Genomic DNA, 19,564 nt, shown 5'->3' with positions numbered 1-19,564 from the left:
TGTTGTTGGTGGTGGTGGTGGTGTTGGTGTTGCTGTTGTTGATATGGCAAGTAAAGCATATAACGAAAAGTCTGGTCATAGCAGCAGGCATCCCAAAGAACTATTAATGTTAGTCACTTTAAATAGCAACAAATGGGCTAAAAGAAAAAGAAAATTATTTATGATCTAAAGCACGTCAAGAACCAATCCCCCTAATCACACCCCACACCCTGTAATTCCCAGTCACTTCCTCCTTCCCGCTCCACAGCCGCCGCAGTGTGCCGAGGCGAGGCTTGGGCGTGCGGCAGACAATGTAAACCAAAGACGCAATACAGCCCATTCATTCACTGGCTCTTGTTGTGGTCGATCTTTTTGTTGTCATTGTTTCCCGCTGTATCGAAGTCCTACGATATTTAAAAGACACGAGTTTAGTTTTAAGTCTGTAACACGATAAGGGATTGGGTTGTGCATTCAGTTTTTCCTTCCTTTCAAATTTTCAAACGCGTCTTCTTTGATCACTTGTTCCTCTTCTTCGTGTTCTTTTTCCTCTTCTTTGAGCACTTATTCATCTTCCTCTTCCGACTTTTTTCCACGCTGTCCTTCACATAATTTCCCCTTATTTTTCCCCTTTTTCCCTCATGACACCGTTCACTCATCTCCCTCATTCGTTCTTCTTTCTCTTCTTTTTCCCACGTTCTTACTCCTCGTCCTTCGTGCTTAAGTTCTTCTCCGTATGACTCTCTCTCTCTCTCTCTCTCTCTCTCTCTCTCTCTCTCTCTCTCTCTCTCTCTCTCTCTCTCTCTCTCTCTCTCTCTCTCTCTCTCTCTCTCTCTCTCAGGAAATACCACACCAAACGAACATCTTTGTCTCACCTGCCCGACAGATGGCGTTGAGGGGACTGGAGGGAGTTTTATGGTCGAGAGAGAAAGAGAGAGAGAATTTTTTACGAGTCATAAACCTCTCAATACAGATGTCAAACTTTTTTTTTTTTTTTAATGCATTGTACTTCACTCTCTTCGATACTACAGGTGGTACTTGTAATTCCAGGTATATTCCAGGTAATTCCAGGTTTATTCCAGGTAGTACCAGGTTTATTCCAGGTAATTCCAGGTTTATTCCAGGTGGTGATAGTGATGTTAATGAGTGATGGTCGTGGTGGTGATAGTGATGTTGCTGAGTGATGGTTATGGTGTCGGTGATAATGATGGTGGTGACAGTGATGTTGATGAGTGTTGGTGTAGTGGTGGTGATAATGATGATGGTGATAGTGTGGTTGTGATAGTGATGTAAGTAGTGGTGGTAGTGATGGTGGTGTTGATAGTGATGACAGTGTAGTGGTGGTGGTGGTGATAGTGATGTTGTTAAATGAAATGTTGATATCGTGGTGATAGTGATGGTGGTGTTGATAGTGATGATAATGTAGTGGTGGTGATAGTGATGTTGTTAATGACAGTGATGATATAGTGGTGATAATGATGGATGTGTTGATAGTGATGATAATGTAGTGGTGGTGGTGTGGTGGTGATAGTGATGATGTTAATGACTGTAATGGTGATAGTCATGGTGGTAATGGCGGTGGTCAGACGGTGGGAAAAAGCACGTAAGGCTAATTATCTTTTTTTTTTCTTTTTTTGGGGCTCTGGACGGTTATCGTTCACCTCTCCTCCCTCATCTCCTCATTCACATAGCGGTTATTCTCTCTCTCTCTCTCTCTCTCTCTCTCTCTCTCTCTCTCTCTCTCTCTCTCTCTCTCTCTCTCTTTCATAATAATAATAATGATAATAATGAGAATGATAATGAATACGGCTAAGACCAAGCTGAAAATAATAATAATGATGATGATGATGATGAAGAAGAGTACAGTTAAGATGGTGATGATGATGATGATGATGATGATGATGATGATGATGATGATGATGATAATGATGATGCCGCCCAACCCAACCCTACCAAGCCGCACCCATCCTCACCTGTCCTCATCAGCACACCTTTGTCTACCCTCCCTCATCATCCCTACCATCCTAGCCACCCTCATCATCTTAAGCTGTCTTATTTTCCTCCTTCAAGATGCTTCCCAGACTTCCTTTAATCTGAGAGAGAGAGAGAGAGAGAGAGAGAGAGAGAGAGATTGAATAGCTGATCAAGATTCACCTAATTTATTCTCTGCAAATTTCCACGTTTCTTTTGCGTTAACCATGACCACACCCAAGCTGATGGTGATAGTCTACTTCTGTGGTGGTGTCTGTCAGGGCTTACGGTATTTCTGTTGTTGCCGTTTATCTACTTAATCTACTCACAATCTACTGCCTCAACAGTCGACACACCTCCTTCCCCCTCTCTACCTTTCCATTGCAGTCACCCTCAGCATCGCATCCTAACCTATTCATTCTTTTTTATTACTCCTACTTCTTTCTCATTTACCCTCCCGACTCCTTCCTTCTCACTTCCCTTCCTTCATTCACTTTCATCTCCTCTCGTCCTCCTCTCTCCCTAACTCCTCCTCCCTTTCTCTTATCTCTTCAGCTCCTCCCTCCCTCCCTCTCTTTTATCCCTTCTCCTTCCCTCCTCCCCTCCCTCTTTTCCCCTCTATTCTCCCCTCCCCCACTCCCCCACCCTTGACCTTTCACAACCAAGCACCCCCCTTCACCTTCACCTTCCCCCACCCACCTCACCGTTTTTCCATCACAACACCTGCCCATCCCCCCACCCTTTTTCCCCCTTCCCCTCACTCCCCTCTCCCCTTCCCTCACTCTCCCCTCCCGGCACACTGAGCGTATTATTGGTAGAAGTAACGGTAATCCTCTCCCCCTCCCTCCCCCATTTCAGTCTCCCCTCCCCACATGCCATTTCTTTATCCTCCCCGTCTTTCTTTCTTTCTCTCCACCTTTTCTTTCCTCCCAATCTTTTCTTTCTCCTCCACTTCCCTCTTCCTCTCCACCATCCTCTTCTCTTTCCTCCTTCTCTCTTTTTTCCTCCCTCCCCTTTCTTTCCTCCCTCATTTTTCACCCTACCCTTTCTTTTTCTTTCCATTCACCTCATTTCTCTCCACTATTCACCCCTCCTCGACATTCCACACCTCTTTCCCCATTTCCCCTTTTCCCTCCTCCCCCTCCCCCATGTTTCCCTCCCTCTCTCCCATTTCTCTCTACCGTTCCCCATTCCCTCCACTCTCCTCTTCCTCTCCACCCATCCATTATTCCTCTCCCCCTCGTGACCGCCACATAATTAAGTCTATTAGTGAGTGGCCTGCCGCAGACGAGTTTACTAGGTGACGGGAGAGAGAGAGAGAGAGAGAAGGAAAGAGAACGGAAACAGATATAGAAGAAAGAAGGCAAAAGGAACCAAATACAGAAGAGAGAGAGAGAGAGAGAGAGGGAGAGAGAGAGAGCTGGCTACTAGGAAAACCACTTTCTTTTTCGATTATTCTTGTTCGATACCGGAAGATATTATTCAGTTTGGGAGAGCTTTATATAACTCTTTCAAATTCCAAGTATATGAATAAAAGAAAATACACATAAAGATTCCGTAAGGGCTGAAAAATACCACTACACCCTTCGTATTTGTAGATGGTGAGAAAGAGGGTAAGGGTGATGATGATGATGATAATGATGATGATGATGGTGATGATATGACGGCCTTAGTAATTTGACCTCTTAGTTCATTCTCGTATATCTACATCATTTGAATTTTATAATGGGGGCCAGGTGGATCTTTTGTTTTTATTTTTTTATTGATCTGTCATTTATGTGTTATTTTGCCGTCCCGGTTTTCCTAGTGACATAATTTTCGAGATATTGTGGTTTTCTGGGGATGGGGAAATAACTGTGTGTGTGTGTGTGTGTGTGTGTGTGTGTGTGTGTGTGTGTGTGTGTGTTAATCTGTTTGCCCACTTAAACACGCGACTCACTCACTGTCCGTATGAGTTCTGTGTGTGTGCCATTGTGAGAGCACGTTCTCATACACACACACACACACACACACACACACACACACACACACACACACACACACACACACACACACACACACACACCGTTATGCAAAGCGACTCAAATTACACCTAACAGCTCGCCTGAACACAGTAATGGCAAGATTCCCAGATTATTATTATTATTATTATTATTATTATTATTATTATTATTAAGCAAATGTAGTATAGTGGGACGATCTTTTAACCTAACCTAACTTAAGCTGACCTAGATGAGACTAGATGCATAACCTAACCTAACCTAGCCTAACCTAACCTTGAAAACTAGAGCCAGTGTAACCTCATCTGAACCTAACCTTAAAAAAGAAAGAAAATAAAGCCAGTCTGACCTCACCTGACCTTACCTAAACAAAATAAAGCCAGTCTGACCTCATGTGACCTTGGTGAGGGCTGATGCATAACTACCACACCCCACTTTCTTGATGGTTCCTGGCCTAACCACAACAGGATTAAGACTCCAATTAACCACTTCCCTAACAATCGTGTCATCTTCTTTTCTTATTCTTATTCTTATTATTTTTTCTTTTTCTTCTTCTTGTTCTCCTCATCATTCTTTTTCATCATCATCATCATCATCTTCTACTTCTTCTTCTTCTTCTTTTTCGTTTTCTTCTTCTTCTTCATCATAATCATCATCATCATCATCATCATCATCTTCTTCTTCTTTTTCTTCTTCTTCTTCTTCTTCTGTTCTTCTTCATTTCTTCTTCTTCTGTTCTTCTTCATTTCTTCTTCTTCTGTTCTACTTCATTTCTTCTTCTTCTGTTCTTCTTCATTTCTTCTTCTTCTGTTCTTCTTCATTTCTTCTTCTTCTGTTCTACTTCATTTCTTCTTCTTCTGTTCTTCTTCTTCTTTTTCATCATAATCATCAGCATCATCATCATCATCTTTTTCTTCTTCATTTTTTCTTCTTCTTCTTTTGTTCTTCTTCATTTTTTCTTCTTCTTCTTCTTCTTTTGTTCTTCTTCTTCTTCTTCTTGCATTATTCGTCCTTTCTTCAGGCGAGTTTATTCAGCTGATTTCTAATTCAGATGTTTCAATCAGAAACATTTTTGTTCAAAAGATTTTATTCAGATACTTTTCGAACTGGAAAAAAATTAACCTCTGGTGGTCATTTTTGTTTGCGTTTGTGTGTGTGTGTGTGTGTGTGTGTGTGTGTGTGTGTGTAACGTGTGCAGGAAGTGGCGATCGATTGACCACGTGTATAAACTTTCTATTATCAAGAGATCAGGTGGGTACAGGTGGGCAAATATTAAGATAGATTCAGTGTGTGCAGGTGGCGTAGCGCTGGTTCACACACACACACACACACACACACACACACACACACACACACACACACACACACACACACACACACACACACACACACACACACACACACACACTCACTCACACTCACATACAATACAGAGAGAGAGAGAGAGAGAGAGAGAGAGAGAGCAGTTATGTAGCGGGAGTGTATCATGTTGACTGAGAACCAATATAAATACATATAATACCTCTAAGTGTGATGCCATGGAAGCAGCAGTGAAATAGGAGTGAGAACAAATGATATGCTCGTCTGTGTGAGTGTTATCCCCCACTCAGGAAGCTTGGAGTGGACGTGAGTGGAGATGAGGAGTGGGAGAGTGAGGGCTTGGAGATGAGTTGGGAAATGAGTGTGAGTGAGGTAATTTGAGAAGTGAGGAGATCGAGTATGTGGAGTGTGAGGGAGTTGTGGTGAGTGTGAACGCGTGTGGAATAAGTGGGGAGTGAGAGAGTGGACGTGAATGAGTGGAGATGAGTGACTGGAGTGTGTGGTGAGTGAAGGTGAGGAGTAGGGGACTGGAATGTGAGTGAGAGAGATGAGAAATTAAGGCGTGGAGTGTGTGTGTGTGTGTGTGTGTGTGTGTGTGTGTGTGTGTGTGTGTGAAGGTGCGAAGTGAGTGAATGAGGACATGTAGGTGAGTAACTGGGAGCGAGTGGAGATGAGTAAGGAAGAGGTAAGTGACAAGTAAAGATGAGTTAAGATGAGAGTGTGTGGGGGGAGAGGTGAGAGAAGTGAGGGGCTGGGGATGATGTGGCGTGTGAGTGATGTGCAGGAGGTGTGATGTGATGGTGGTGAGTGTGATGAGGTAACAGAACGAGGTGGAGAGCTGGGAGGTGTGGGTTAACGAGAGAAGATATCTGTGGAGGTTGTGGTGAGGGCTGGAAGCTGTAGTCTCTCTCTCTCTCTCTCTCTCTCTCTCTCTCTCTCTCTCTCTCTCTCTCTCTCTCTCTCTTAAGCCTGAGGACTGCTGCAGAATGTGTGGCAAAGAGAGTAGAGAGCCGAAAAAAGTGAGATTGGATAGAAAAAGGAAACGTAGAGTGTGATATTAGAGTTGGAGAGAGAGAGAGAGAGAGAGAGAGAGAGTAGACAGCTGCAGAGAGGGGTACGGTACATAAGACAGTTGCAGGGAAGGAAGTAACTGAAAATGACAGCTGCAAAATGTGTGGTAAAAGAGAGTAGACAGCTGCACAGTGCATGGCAAAGAGAGCAACAGCTGCAGAGTGTGTGGTAAAGAGATTAGGCGGCTGCAAAGTGCGTGGGGGTGTCCTCAGATTGGTGTAAATTAAGTGATTGATGAGGGAGAGAAATATATGAAGTGGTGAGTGTTGGTGTGTGGTGCTTTGTTGTGTGTGTGTGTGTGTGTGTGTGTGTGTGTGTGTGTGGTGAATGAGTGGTGAATTCGCTGGTGTGACGTGTGGTGAGTTGTGTTTCCTGGATCCTGCAACTCATCACTTTCTGAGGCCCAGCTGTTTCGTGGAGAGAGAGAGAGAGAGAGAGAGAGAGAGAGAGAGAGAGAGAGAGAGAGAGAAATGAAGGAAACAGGCAGAAGGAAAAAGGAAAGAGAACCGAAACAGAAATTGAGGAAAGAAGAAAAGAGGAACAAAATACAAACAAGACAGAGAGAGAGAGAGAGAGAGAGAGAGAGAGAGAGAGAAAAGGAAGACCTTAGACACTTTCAAGGTGGGCTTGGTAAGGAGGACAAGTATGGTCCTAAGGGGATTACGGCTGCATTCGAGACCAGGCGGTGAAACTGTGTGTGTGTGTGTGTGTGTGTGAGAGAGAGAGAGAGAGGGAGGGAGAGAGAGTTTTGTGGATGTAGTGTGCTATGAGTATGAAAATAATGAACAGAAACAGATAAAGTGTTAAAAATATATATATAACTATGTACATTTAATATCTCTAATGTCCGCTTATGTTTTTTTTATAGATATGGTTATGTTGGTATATATTTAAGTATAGATGTAAATTATTCCTATTAAAGTGACTCTACACCACCAATCCACCGCAGTGATTTCTGGTTTTATCTTACGGTGCGTTATATTTTCCCCCAGAATCAACAGAAACACTTAAATAGCGCTAAAATTCTCGCTCCTCCCAACATTTACTTAACACACACAGAGCAGAGCAACACCATCATCACGGCACACACGTGGACACAGTTTCTCGCATCTACACACATCTCAGTCATTTAATCCCAGAACTTTAGGATTTATTTGTGGCTTTGGATAATCTTTACGAACTGGGGAGATTAGATATAGCCTTCATTAACCCTTCTAGTATAATAAATCTCTCCTAAGGTGAATAAGGTCGTCTGGAGAGGACATAATTAATCAGTAAAGTAGGAGAAGAATCACAGTGACTGACTTTGCCCCAGATTTACTACCAAACTTTGCTCAGTCTCTGGATATCACTTTTATTTTATTTTATTTCTTTATTTTCTGCCATTAAAAGGTGCAATGTGGAAAGACAGTGGATCCACGAAATATAAATCACAGTAGTTTGTTGTGGTTTTATCTAATATTTCAGTGGTTGAATTGAAAAAAAAAGAAAAAAGAAAAAATCGTTTGTTAGTAATGTGATCAAAATAAAAGACCTACTCGTAAGGAAAGGGTTAACTCCTTCACTGCCAAGGCGGGTGTAAGCCGAGGAAAACCGTCTGGGAGTAACAAGCACGAGTGAGGTTCTCGGGGTGAAGGGATTTCGCTGTTATCGTTATCAGCCTCACCGTTAGTATCTTGCGTTTGCTCAGGGAAGGACACATGTTTATATAATATTCGTTGTTTCCGCTGTGCTTATTGGGTATTAATTGGTCCGTCCTCCACTTAACACACACACACACACACACACACACACACACACACACACACACACACACACACACTACCACAGACATCTCAATCATTGCATTATTTTTTCTGCAGCAAATATCACAGCTGCGGATTAACGACCACTATAACAACACCATTATTATTATTTTTTCGTAATTATTAGCCCTTTCAGTACGACGACGGAATTTTTACTTCATTGCTGCCTCCCATAGACTATTCTGTAACTTTAGGAGGGATTTTAAGAACTAGAGAGGTAATGCAGCCGTCATCTGTCCCGTCGTAAGTTAAATGAAATAGGCAGAAAATAATAAGAATATGATGTCCTTAAGGTAAAATTAAGACATCAGTACCAACAATAACGGTATAAAAGGTTTCAGGTTTTGATAGAGACAGTGGTGATGGTGGTGCGTGTGTGTGTGTGTGTGTGTGTGTGTGTGTGTGTGTGTGTGTGTGTGTGTGTGTGTGTGTGTGCGTGCGTGCTGTGGCGAGAGGTTTAGTATGTGTGTATTTAGGCCAGACACAGGATACGCCACTGAGGAACTCCATTCATATCATATAATTTAGAACTGTTATTAATACCTCGTTACGGATCACCTCCACTTCCCCCCCACCCACTCACTCTACTAACACTAACGAAGATAATAACATTCTCACTCTCCTTGTGCTCTTAATGATGCTAACGAACAGTACTGCGTTTCATTTAGGGTGCGTTAATGATACTAGCATTGTTGACAAATTTATGATACGCCTTATGGTCTTGTGATAGGGTACTCAGTGTGTTGGCCGCGTTGTATGTGCAGTTTCAGATCCTATATAAGGAGTTGCAGGGTCTGCGGAATCTCTATTTCTTGGGCAATTGGCGTATTTTTCCCAGTAATATGTAAACTACTGCCAGGGACTTTGTTTTCCTACCATTAAAAACTATGAAATGCGGTAGCCTAGAAAGATGGGTGATATGTAAATGGCTATGACTGCTAGATTGAGTAAGAACAAATGCGTGAAAGGAGAATTAATCATCTCTCCAGTTAATGTCGATCAGTAGAAAGTCAAAATTGTGATTAGTATAGTTATAGCCTACACGTCTAGATACAGGCCTATTGCGTGTATTCTAAGGCTGAAAATCGAAGGCAGAGGTGAAAGACTTGCATAGTTACCTGGAGGAAGAACACCTAGGGTTAGTATTACTGGGAAACTGTTGATGTAATTACCTGCGCCTCTAAATTGATTCAGGTACCATTTAATTACACGTGAAGCTGTTGCCATAAATCACTGGTCCCTATTTCATGTAATTAACTGCTCTTGTAAAATGGTTCACTGATAATTTGATCAGCTTAGTGTGTCCCCTCATCGCTCTGACTGTCGTGTTTTTTTTGGTGTTTTGGCGGGAGGGTGAGAGCGGTCAGATGGCTAAGCTGGTGTGAACTGTGCTCCCCGTTATGGTGTTTACTCCTGTTTGTGTGTGTGTGTGTGTGTGTGTACTGCTCATACTAGGAAAAGGTACAGAGGATGCTCGTTATGATACCTTCCGTCCACATTTCCGTTTACGTAATGAAATCTAAAGTCAGTTTATTTTCACCTGGTGGAACTGGGGTAATCACAGCTTGAAAACTAAATCGTGGTTGCATGCAATTCTTTAAGCCATAGTTAATTTGGAGTGAGTCTTCTTGTTTACTAGCCAGATCAACCTTCCAATCTGATTACACATGTCACCAACTGACCTGAAAGGGGTTAGGGGTCTTTGTCAGCTTAATATAAACTGACTATAGTAACACCTCTTTCTCAGCGTTTTATGTATCTATTTTTATGTGTTTATTTAATTATTTAGACGTAGAAAATAAAACCCAAGGCTGAGAGTTGCTCCTGACCACTGCTACTTACACCATCAGCTTGAAGTGTACAGGAAGGTGTTGTTGAGGTTTGCGGGTTTTTTGATACCAGTGTTAACAATTCATTTAATGTCCTTCCTCATGGCGTTATGTTTTCCACTGCCTATTTAATATATTTTCCCATTTACTTTGTAACATATAGAAATTGACTTCCTCGTTATCTGTTTATCTGATATTTGTCCTTTTTTTTTTTCTTTACAGTTTTTGCAATACGTACAGCTAATGTCCTTGTTCACGGTCGCCTATTTTTGGCTGTTTAACGCGTGTCGTATTATCTTGCATGTATTAATACTTAGCCATCCTGTTAACCTGACTTTCTCATTAACTCCTGCACTACGATGACGCCATTCATATTAAACTCTTGCCACTCTTAGACGCTTTCATTCAACTCTTACTCAACTCTTACACTCAGCCTCACCTCCCCACTGCCACGGCCACCAAAACTCTCAGTCTTCAGTGTGGGGGAAGAAGCTACTAATGTTTTGTGGTTTGAGCTGCACGACCACGACTTAAACAGAACCTATTGTGTCCTTCCTCACGGGTTTCTAGGTTTGGCTGCTTACTTGACGTTTTTGCTTGTAAAAACACCGTACCGTAAAGCACCTTCATCTGTGTGGTGCTCGGACCCACCTGACCACTGCAGGTCACGTAATTTTGACTTCCGGCTGAATCCACACACCCCTACCTGTTGCAGTGGGGGTGGTAGTGAATTTAAGCTCTTCTGCTCACGATGAGAAGTTGTGGCACCTTTTTTTTATCTTCGTCTTGCATCGGCAGTGTCTCCTGAGCTGAATAAGGTCGTTGGGTAGTAGCAGGAGCAGAAGTTGTCACCGTACTGAAGCGATAAACATATGGGCAGTTTGTCGGTGTAGATCCCTCATGCGGTGTGTCAGGTGTCGGTAATGTCGGCAGGTGTTGACGTGACGCTGGTGTCGGGGTCGTAGCAGCATCATCACCAGCTGTGTCCCTGTGTCTGTCATCTTTCTGTCGCACCATCACCACCAGCTTTATCTCTTGTCTTTCGTTCTGTCTGTGAGTGTATCTGTTTCATTATCATCATCATCATCATCTCTATCCATCCCCCTTGTTTATTCAGTGTAGTAAAACACACACACACACACACACACACACACACACACACACACACACACACACACACACACACACACACACACACACACACACACACACACACACACACACACACACACACACACACACACACACACACACACACACACACACACACACACACACACACACACACACACACTTGGAAACCGTGACTCTTAGACCTATTAACTCAGCTTAGTGACACTCTTCCTTCTAACTCTCCCTCACACTACACTACTCTTCTAGAAACCCTCCTCTGCTCTACAACTAACTCCTCTCCATTCTCCTGCTAACTCTGCATTGCTCTTCTGCTAGGCTGTTTCTGCATACTCTAATGCTGATTCTGCTCTACCCTTCTGCTTACTTCTCATTTGCCATACTATGCTTTACTGCTAATTCCTATACCCTCTTGTCGATTCGTACTCTCCCACTGATTCTGCTTCTCTCTGCTGACTGTTCTACTCTCTGCTGATTACTGCTAACTCTCCTTTACTCCCTTGCTGACTCTTCGGACTCTCCTACTACTTCTGCTTTAATCTGCTAACTGCCCTACCCGCCTGCAAACTACTGCTGCCTCTGCATTACTCGTTACGGACTCTTCATACTCTACTACTAAAATTCTGCTCAGATCTGCTGACTGCCTACTTCTACTGACTCTGCTCATCTCTCCAGCCTGCTCCTCTCCTATTGACCAGTTTGCCATTGATTGCTCTTGAACAGTAGGCCACGGAACGCCATCTGACGCCCTCGAAGTTTTTTTTATATTATTATTATTATTATTTTTTTTACGTGTCGAATTGGATGATGGACACAGGAGAGGCTTTCTATAAATTTCAGTCCACGATAGAAATTAAGGAAACAGTAAAACTAAAATCCATGTCATAAAATCCTTGACGGAGAGATTGCAAACTAAACCCCCATTGAAGGACAGGTATCTGGCTTTGTGGGTTTTTTTCCTTAATTATATTGCATGATTATAAAGTTCTCGCCAGGGGAATAGAAGTGCTAGATCTAAAGCCTAACACGACTGACATGATTCTAACTTTCAAGCCAGTTTGTAGGCTTAGGAGGAAATGGCTTATCCCAGAGCAAATTAATCTAAAACACACACACACACACACACACACACACACACACACACACACACACACACACACACACACACACACACACACACACACACACACACACACACACAGAAAAAAAACTGAATGCACGCTTCCCCCTACTATTTATAAACTCGTCTGGCCATAAGCAAAAAAAAGAAATATAAGAGACCTAACAATAATGAAGGATAATTACTGACATTACTTATAAACTTTTTACTGTTTTCGGGAGGGATTCATCTAAGGAACTCCCTAACACCTTTTCCTAGGCGTTTTATTTTGCTTATTACACCTTGCTGACCTATTCTGTGTTACATAAAGCCTTCAAATATCTCCATACTCTGCATAAATAACGTACGTACAAAAGAATGCTAACCAGCCATATCCAGAAATAAATCGCTAAGGAAGAGGTGCTAGGGAGCCTCCTTGCCGCACGAGAATACGAGCCTATATGCCCCTGTAGCTCTGTATAGTCCTGTACCTCTATCAATTCCTGTATGACTCTGTATTTCTTCAGCATCCTCATAGCTGTGTATATATATTCCATTGACTACTTCCCAATGGCTCTATCAACACATGTAAATATCCCATAAGCTCTATATTACATTCCTGTGGCTCTATATCCCCTCGTATCCCGTAACTGTGTGGGTCCCTGCTCCTCTGTCACACCCCTGCTCCTCTGTCACACCCCTGCTCTATAGCACTGCACTCCACCTCTATATATGATGGGTTTGTATAGGACCAATGACCTCTGCAGCAGTCATCCCTGATTTCACCTCTCTCTCTCTCTCTCTCTCTGTCTCTCTCTCTCTCTCTCTCTCTCTCTCTCTCTCTCTCTCTCTCTCTCTCTCTCGGTAAATATTTATGTACGTGTGTGTATTTATTTGGGTATGCCTCTGTGTTGTGTGTGTGTGTGTGTGTGTGTGTGTGTGTGTGTGTGTGTGTGTGTGTGTGTGTGTGTGTGTGTGTGTGTGTGAATGAGCCTGTGTGTCCGCGCTTACCTGTGCAACTTCCGCTGTAATTAACGTGTACACGGGTGCCTGTGTGTTGCTGGACCGTGGTGTTCTTTGTTGCACAAACCAGGTTCTGTGTGTGTGTGTGTGTGTGTGTGTGTGTGTGTGTGTGTGTGAGATCGTGGCAGCCCAGTTCCAGCACATCTTCCCTAGCGGAGTCCCCCAGGGTGAGAATTGTCATCAGAGTCCCACTAATGCTAACTGTTGCCTGAGAGAGAGAGAGAGAGAGAGAGAACCTAACTGTGCAGGTGAGCTTTTATTCCCTTAATATACCTGAAATTCACTCGAGCAAACCCTCACGCAAATTTACACAAACAGCAAAATAAAACAGGCAAACAGACCCAGTGTTTTTTTTTTTTTTCCAGCCGTTTTTCCAAGTCAGATTGCGGAAAAAAATGTCTTAAATTTCTGTCTATTTAAACCAGATTTTTTTTTTTTTCCAGAGTTTGAATTTGGGTTTTCTTTTACGGGTATAAGATTGGCAATTTAATTCTGGAAAAATTTGAGTTTAATTTGGATGTAACTTTGCGACTGACCTAGTTTTTCTGACTAATTTCGAATTTGTCTTGGCATATATCGTCTTTCATCTGCTTAATGTACACAGTCTTCTATAAATGATACCTGTTTCGAAGTTTATTTAGGCCAAGCGATTTAATTACTAATCCTAATCCAACCACACCCTTAATCCTCATTATCACAGTATGTCTCCTATCCTATACCCGTTTCATCTTAACCTGGCCCAGATTTTCGTCTCTTTGCAGCTTATTTCACTTAGTTCAGTGGCAGAAAAAGACAATACTGCGGCTTTACATCCTTTTTCATAGCACTTCCTTGTGAGTAACTCCGTATTCTAGTGTTCATCTTTCACTACAAATCAGTACCGGTATTAAAGATGGAGAGATGGCAATTTTAGGCCCAGTTGGAATAAAAACACTATAGCACAAATTACACCTATCCCAAATACTGTGGGCTTGACTCAGAAAGCTAACCCTTATCCCGATCTAGATTTTTTTTTTTTACCCAACGCTGACCACAACATTACAGCATCCAGTTTTATTGTCCATTGTGGCGGCCATGTTTGTTGTTGCTGTCTGTGTGTTTGCCGCCTCCGCCCTCATTCAGACCTTGGAATCTGTCTTTCTCTCTGTCTCTTTGTCTGTCTTTCATTCTTTCTGTCTGTCTGGTTGGCCGTGGTTATCCTCTCGTTTTTATGAATTCGTTATGAGTGTGAATAGTCCGCGATGAAGTAACGAAATAGCTGAGTTACCTTCAAGACGGTGATAATGATAATATTGAAAGCGAACACCTCTCCTTTTTCACTTTCCTCTTCTTCCTCCCATCGTGCCAGCTAAGGTAACTGAAAGACAGTTACGATGTCGATGAGAGTAGTAATAACGATGATGATGATGATTACCATAAAAAAAAATGATAATACGAGTACACGGTAAATTAATATTCCTTGGATGTACTTTTGTGTGTGTGTGTGTGTGTGTGTGTGTGTGTGTGTGTGTGTGTGTGTGTGTGTGTGTGTGTGTGTGTGTGTGTGTGTGTGTGTGTGTGTGTGTGTGTGTGTGTGTTTAACAATTTCATCTTCTTCCATTTCCTTTAGCATTGCCAACGCACAGGTAGATACTGACGATGACGAAGTTGATGTTGATAATGATGACGACGTCGATAATGATGTTGACATTATAAATGATAATACTCTAATTCCTCTAACAGTGCCATCTTTCTCATCTTCTACAGTGCCAACGGGCAGATGAACAACAAAAATATTGACGATTGCGATGATGATGATGATGATGATGGTGACTACAGTGATATTACAAAACACCTGCAACACCTCACCACCTTTTTCTAACAGTGCCACCTTTTTCCTCCTTCAGTGCCAACGCGCAGATGGACAACGCCGTGACGCCCGTGTACCTGGCCGCTCAGGAGGGCCACTTGGAGGTGCTGCAGTACCTGGTGGAGTCTGCAGGGGGCCGTCTAGACCTCAGGGCCAAGGACGGCATGTCGCCCATACATGCCGCCGCGCAGATGGGTTGCCTGAACTGCCTGAAGTGGATGGTGAGTAATGCAGGGATTTTTATATTTTATTTATATATTTATTTATTTATTTCTATTCATCTATTTTTACGGCCCTACTCGAGCTATTTTCATTTCTTATGCTCTTATGTTCCATCCATCCATCCATTAACCCTTTACTCCGCTACTCAACCATCCATCATTTCCAGGAACCACCATCCCAACCATCCAAATTCTCCTTCATTCACTTCCACAAACCCTCACATCAGCAGACAACAAAACACCACCGCTCCTTCCCTTTCACTCTCCTCTCTTTTTCGCTGCTCTTTTATTCATTTCTCTCTTTTTCTCTCCCTTTTCCCCACGCCAGCCACACACCGCGACCGTGTTTTGTTCCTCCGCTTCTTTTTCCCGGTCGTGGTGCATTGTGGGCGTCCCTCTGAAGTCGCTGAAGGGGAGAGTGAAGTGTGGGGAAGTGTTGGCCGTTGGGGAAGGGCAGAGGACGAGGAAGTGAATGGGGGGGATTGAAATGGGGAAGTGAAGTGTACGGAAACGTTGGGAAGGGCAGAGGACGAGGAAGTGAATGGGGGGGATTTTAATGGGGAAGTGACGTGTAGGGAAGTGTTGGGAAAGGCAGAGGACGAGGAAGTGGAAGAAGTGAATGGAGGGAATTGGAATGGGGAAGTGACGTGTAGGGAAGTGTTGGGAAAGGCAGAGGACGAGGAAGTGGAAGAAGTGAAGGGAGGGAATTGGAATGGGGAAGTGAAGTGTAGGGAAGTGATGGGAAAGGGCTGAGGACGAGGAACTGAATGGGAGGATTGAAATGGGGATGTGAAGTGGGAAGAAGTGATATTACCTGTTATCAGTCTTATCAGTTGAGGGTGAGATTGAGGAGATAAGCAGGGAAGTACTTGGCAAGGGATTACGAAGTGGAGGTGTGAAGTGGGGAAGTGAATCAGAGGAGAGACAGTGAAGGAGTGAAATGGAGGAGGTAGAGCGAATCATGGAGCAAAGAGGTGAAGTGAGAAGTGAAAATACGAAGCGAGGACGAGAGGTGGACGAATGGATTGGCAGAGTATAACAGAACAGGGTAATTGAGGTGGAAAGGGAAGTGGGGAGGGTAAGGGTAATTGAAGTGGAGGGGGAAACGGGGATGTGGAGTGGTATTTCCTTTGTCCTCTCTTTCCCCTACTCTCCCCTGTTTCCTCCTCTCCCCTCCATCCTGTTTCCGTGAGAGAGTGAGCAGTAGATGCTGCCTGGAATGTCCGGCGAAAATTTGCAGATTAGACATATACACACGCATACACATGCACAGAGACACACACACACACACACACACACACACACACACACACACACACACACACACACACACACACAGGAAAAGATCATGCGAAAAGCTTAACTCTGAAATATTCTCTGTCTGTCTGTCCTCTACCATCGACCTGGTCTTTCAAAACACAATTCATCCAGGTATCTCGAAATTACTTATCTTGATTTTCGATTCTTTTCTTTTCTTTCTTTCATTTTTTTTTTTTTTTTGACAATATTTCCAGACCTTCAGTATTCAGTGCTTTCTTTTTTCAATTTTTTTTTTTTTTTAAGAAAATGCTAGGGTATTTGTACATGGTGGAAAGAAAGTGTCCATCGCTCATAGAAATAATAAAACTACGAAATTGTATATATATATATATATATATATATATATATATATATATATATATATATATATATATATATATATATATATATATATATATATATGAGAGAGAGAAAGAGAGAGAATTTATTCCCGTGGTCTTTTTTCGTTATCTCGTGGTGAAGAAGCAGTGTCCTCTCGCACCCCCAGTGAGACAAAACACAGGTGGGGCGAGGTGAGCGTGGGAGCGTGTTTACCTGAGGGAGGGGAGGCTTGAAGGACAGGTGGAATGGCCTCAGTAACCAGGGGTCGTGACTGCATCCTTTTTACCGACCGGGTAGTGGGTGGGGAATGTTTTTGGTCGAGCATTTCCGTCTGTTTGTCTCCCTGTCTGTCTGTCTATCTGTTTGTTTGTCTATCTGTTTGGGCACTAAATTTTGACAGCCTAAAACTATCTAGAAGCTTTTTTTTTTTTTTGGGTGGTAGCTGTGAAACGCATCGACGTCAAAATTGAATATAAACGTCATTGGTCAAATTTCGAATCTGGCGCGAAAAGATAAATGATATCCCGTTAGCGAGTTGTTGCCCTTCCATCCCCGGGCTTGTGTGTGTGTGTGTGTGTGTGTGTGTGTGTGTGTGTGTGTGTGTGTGTGTGTGTTTTGTATCCTTACCTGACACATGTTTACATTAGAACCCATTGTGAAGTAGAATGTTTCGTTCATTTTTTCCATCCTTCCTTCCTTCCCTCCCTCCCTCCTTCCTTCCTTCATTCATTCATTCATTCATTCATTCATTCATTCATGTTTCCCTTCATTTCCTCTTTCATTCCTTTTGCTGTTACCCCTGCTGGCACACACACACACACACACACACACACACACACACACACACACACACACACACACACACACACACACACACACACACACACACACACACACACACACACACACACAGCTAATTGAACCATGAATCAGAGGCGAGAACTACATACTCGTGTTAGGGAAAGCGAAAAAAAGGATAGTATGCGTGAGAGAGAGAGAGAGAGAGAGAGCGTAGGTATAGTTGGCATTCCTGTTTTCAAGGTAAATTTAAACACATTTGGTGGTCATGGTTATATCAGTCTAGCTTTCTCCTTTTTTTCATCTTTTTTTTTTAGATGATCATGTCGAGGTATAGATATTTTGACTTCATAATGGGGACTTATTTTTCATTTTCTTTTTCTATCTATCTATCTATCTATCTATAGCCCGACGCCCTAATCCCGCAAAGGGTGGCCGCAGACAAAACACCTCCAAGTCGCTCTGTCACCCACCATTTGACTACCCTCCCCCCAACTCACCCCCCCTTCCCTCATATACCTCTCAACTCCATCCCTCCACCTCATCCTCGGTCTACCTCTCCCTCTCCCTCCCTCCACCTCACCTACATACACCCTCTTAGTCAGCCTTTCATTTTCTTTTTACCTCTAAATAATGTCAGTCAGATTTAGGGCAGACCTCTCGTGGCGAAAGTGCTCATTGTAAAATTGTTAAAAATAAGGCAGCACTAAAAAGCTGTAAGGGAATTAAATTGTTAGGGAACCACGCATCTCCCAACCTCTGTATAATACCATAAGAGTCGAGGGGGAATCTCTCTCTCTCTCTCTCTCTCTCTCTCTCTCTCTCTCTCTCTCTCTCATAAAGGTAATTCCAGGTAAGCTATCCAGGTGTTCACTGACATTTAGGAAGCAAGGAATGAATAATGAAATATCGAACCTACCACCTGCTCCCACCCCCACCCCATTCAGCTGCTGGGGAGGGGTTATTAGAGAGAGAGAGAGAGGGAGAGAGAGAAAGAGAGGGAGCGAGCGAAACCTGAGTATAGTCCCCCCTCTCTCTTTATCTATCTCTATCTGTCTGTCAGTCCGTCTGTCTATCTGTCTAACTATCTATCTAGCTATCTATTTATCTATTTGTCTGTCTATCTCCAATAACTACGTATAATTACACAAGGTTAATGAAGGCCTGTGACTGACTATTAACCCTTAACCAGGTGATCTCCCTAATGGTTCCCCTCCTGTTGTTATTTTCCTTTTTAATTAGGCACTATTGATTCAGGTACTGTACTCCTCCTTTTTATGTTCAAGCTTCCTGGCGTATGGATTGCTATCATTTCCTTTATCCCTTTATCTTTTAAGAGTCTGTGTGATAAGAATAAGATAACGATTGCCAGATATGACCTAAAATGACCTCTTATCGTACAGAGAATAAATGAAAAACTATCCATACTATTTTTTTAACGATGGACTGAGGTAAGATCCAGAAAACAAGGAAGGCGAAAACAGGCTAAGAAAATGAGGGAACAATCAGCAGCCTACCTAGTGGAGTGGGCCACACATTCACTGACACATTAATCCAGCTCGTGGAATCCTCGCTCCAGAAAAGACCTAATCGCCTGCATATATTTTGGTTAATTTGTAGCACAGGTCTCCCCCAGGTCAAGGAAATTTATATCCTAAGGTGAATAAAACTAATTAACGTTTACTTAAGAAAAATCTAAGATGTTTTTGGACCCTTAATTATCTTTAGGTAAATTTTTAAGACATTCTTGGACTCTTAAAATCATCCTTTATTTTTCTAAGTAAAGACAATTGATTCGATATTACTGATGGATTTTCTTGGTTGATTTAT

The 19,564-nt window shown here is 42.7% G+C and overlaps 1 protein-coding gene across 1 annotated transcript in view; it reads left to right on the top strand.

Moving 5' to 3' along the window:
* The window catches only part of LOC145390425 (uncharacterized), a 94,760-nt gene that overhangs the window by 1,857 nt on the left and 73,339 nt on the right, over positions 1 to 19,564 (top strand). The window contains exon 2 of the mRNA XM_080265354.1: positions 15,112 to 15,295. Coding sequence (XP_080121480.1) covers positions 15,112 to 15,295 — 184 coding nt within the window. The remainder of the gene's footprint in view (positions 1 to 15,111; positions 15,296 to 19,564) is intronic.

The sequence above is a fragment of the Coenobita brevimanus genome, chromosome 14 (genome assembly GCF_032717465.1).
Source record: "Coenobita brevimanus isolate Jiangsu-jjx chromosome 14, ASM3271746v2, whole genome shotgun sequence".
In the NCBI taxonomy this organism is placed as follows: Eukaryota; Metazoa; Arthropoda; class Malacostraca; order Decapoda; family Coenobitidae; genus Coenobita; species Coenobita brevimanus.
Note: the sequence above shows the minus strand (reverse complement) of the source record. Positions and strands in the feature narration are given on the sequence as shown.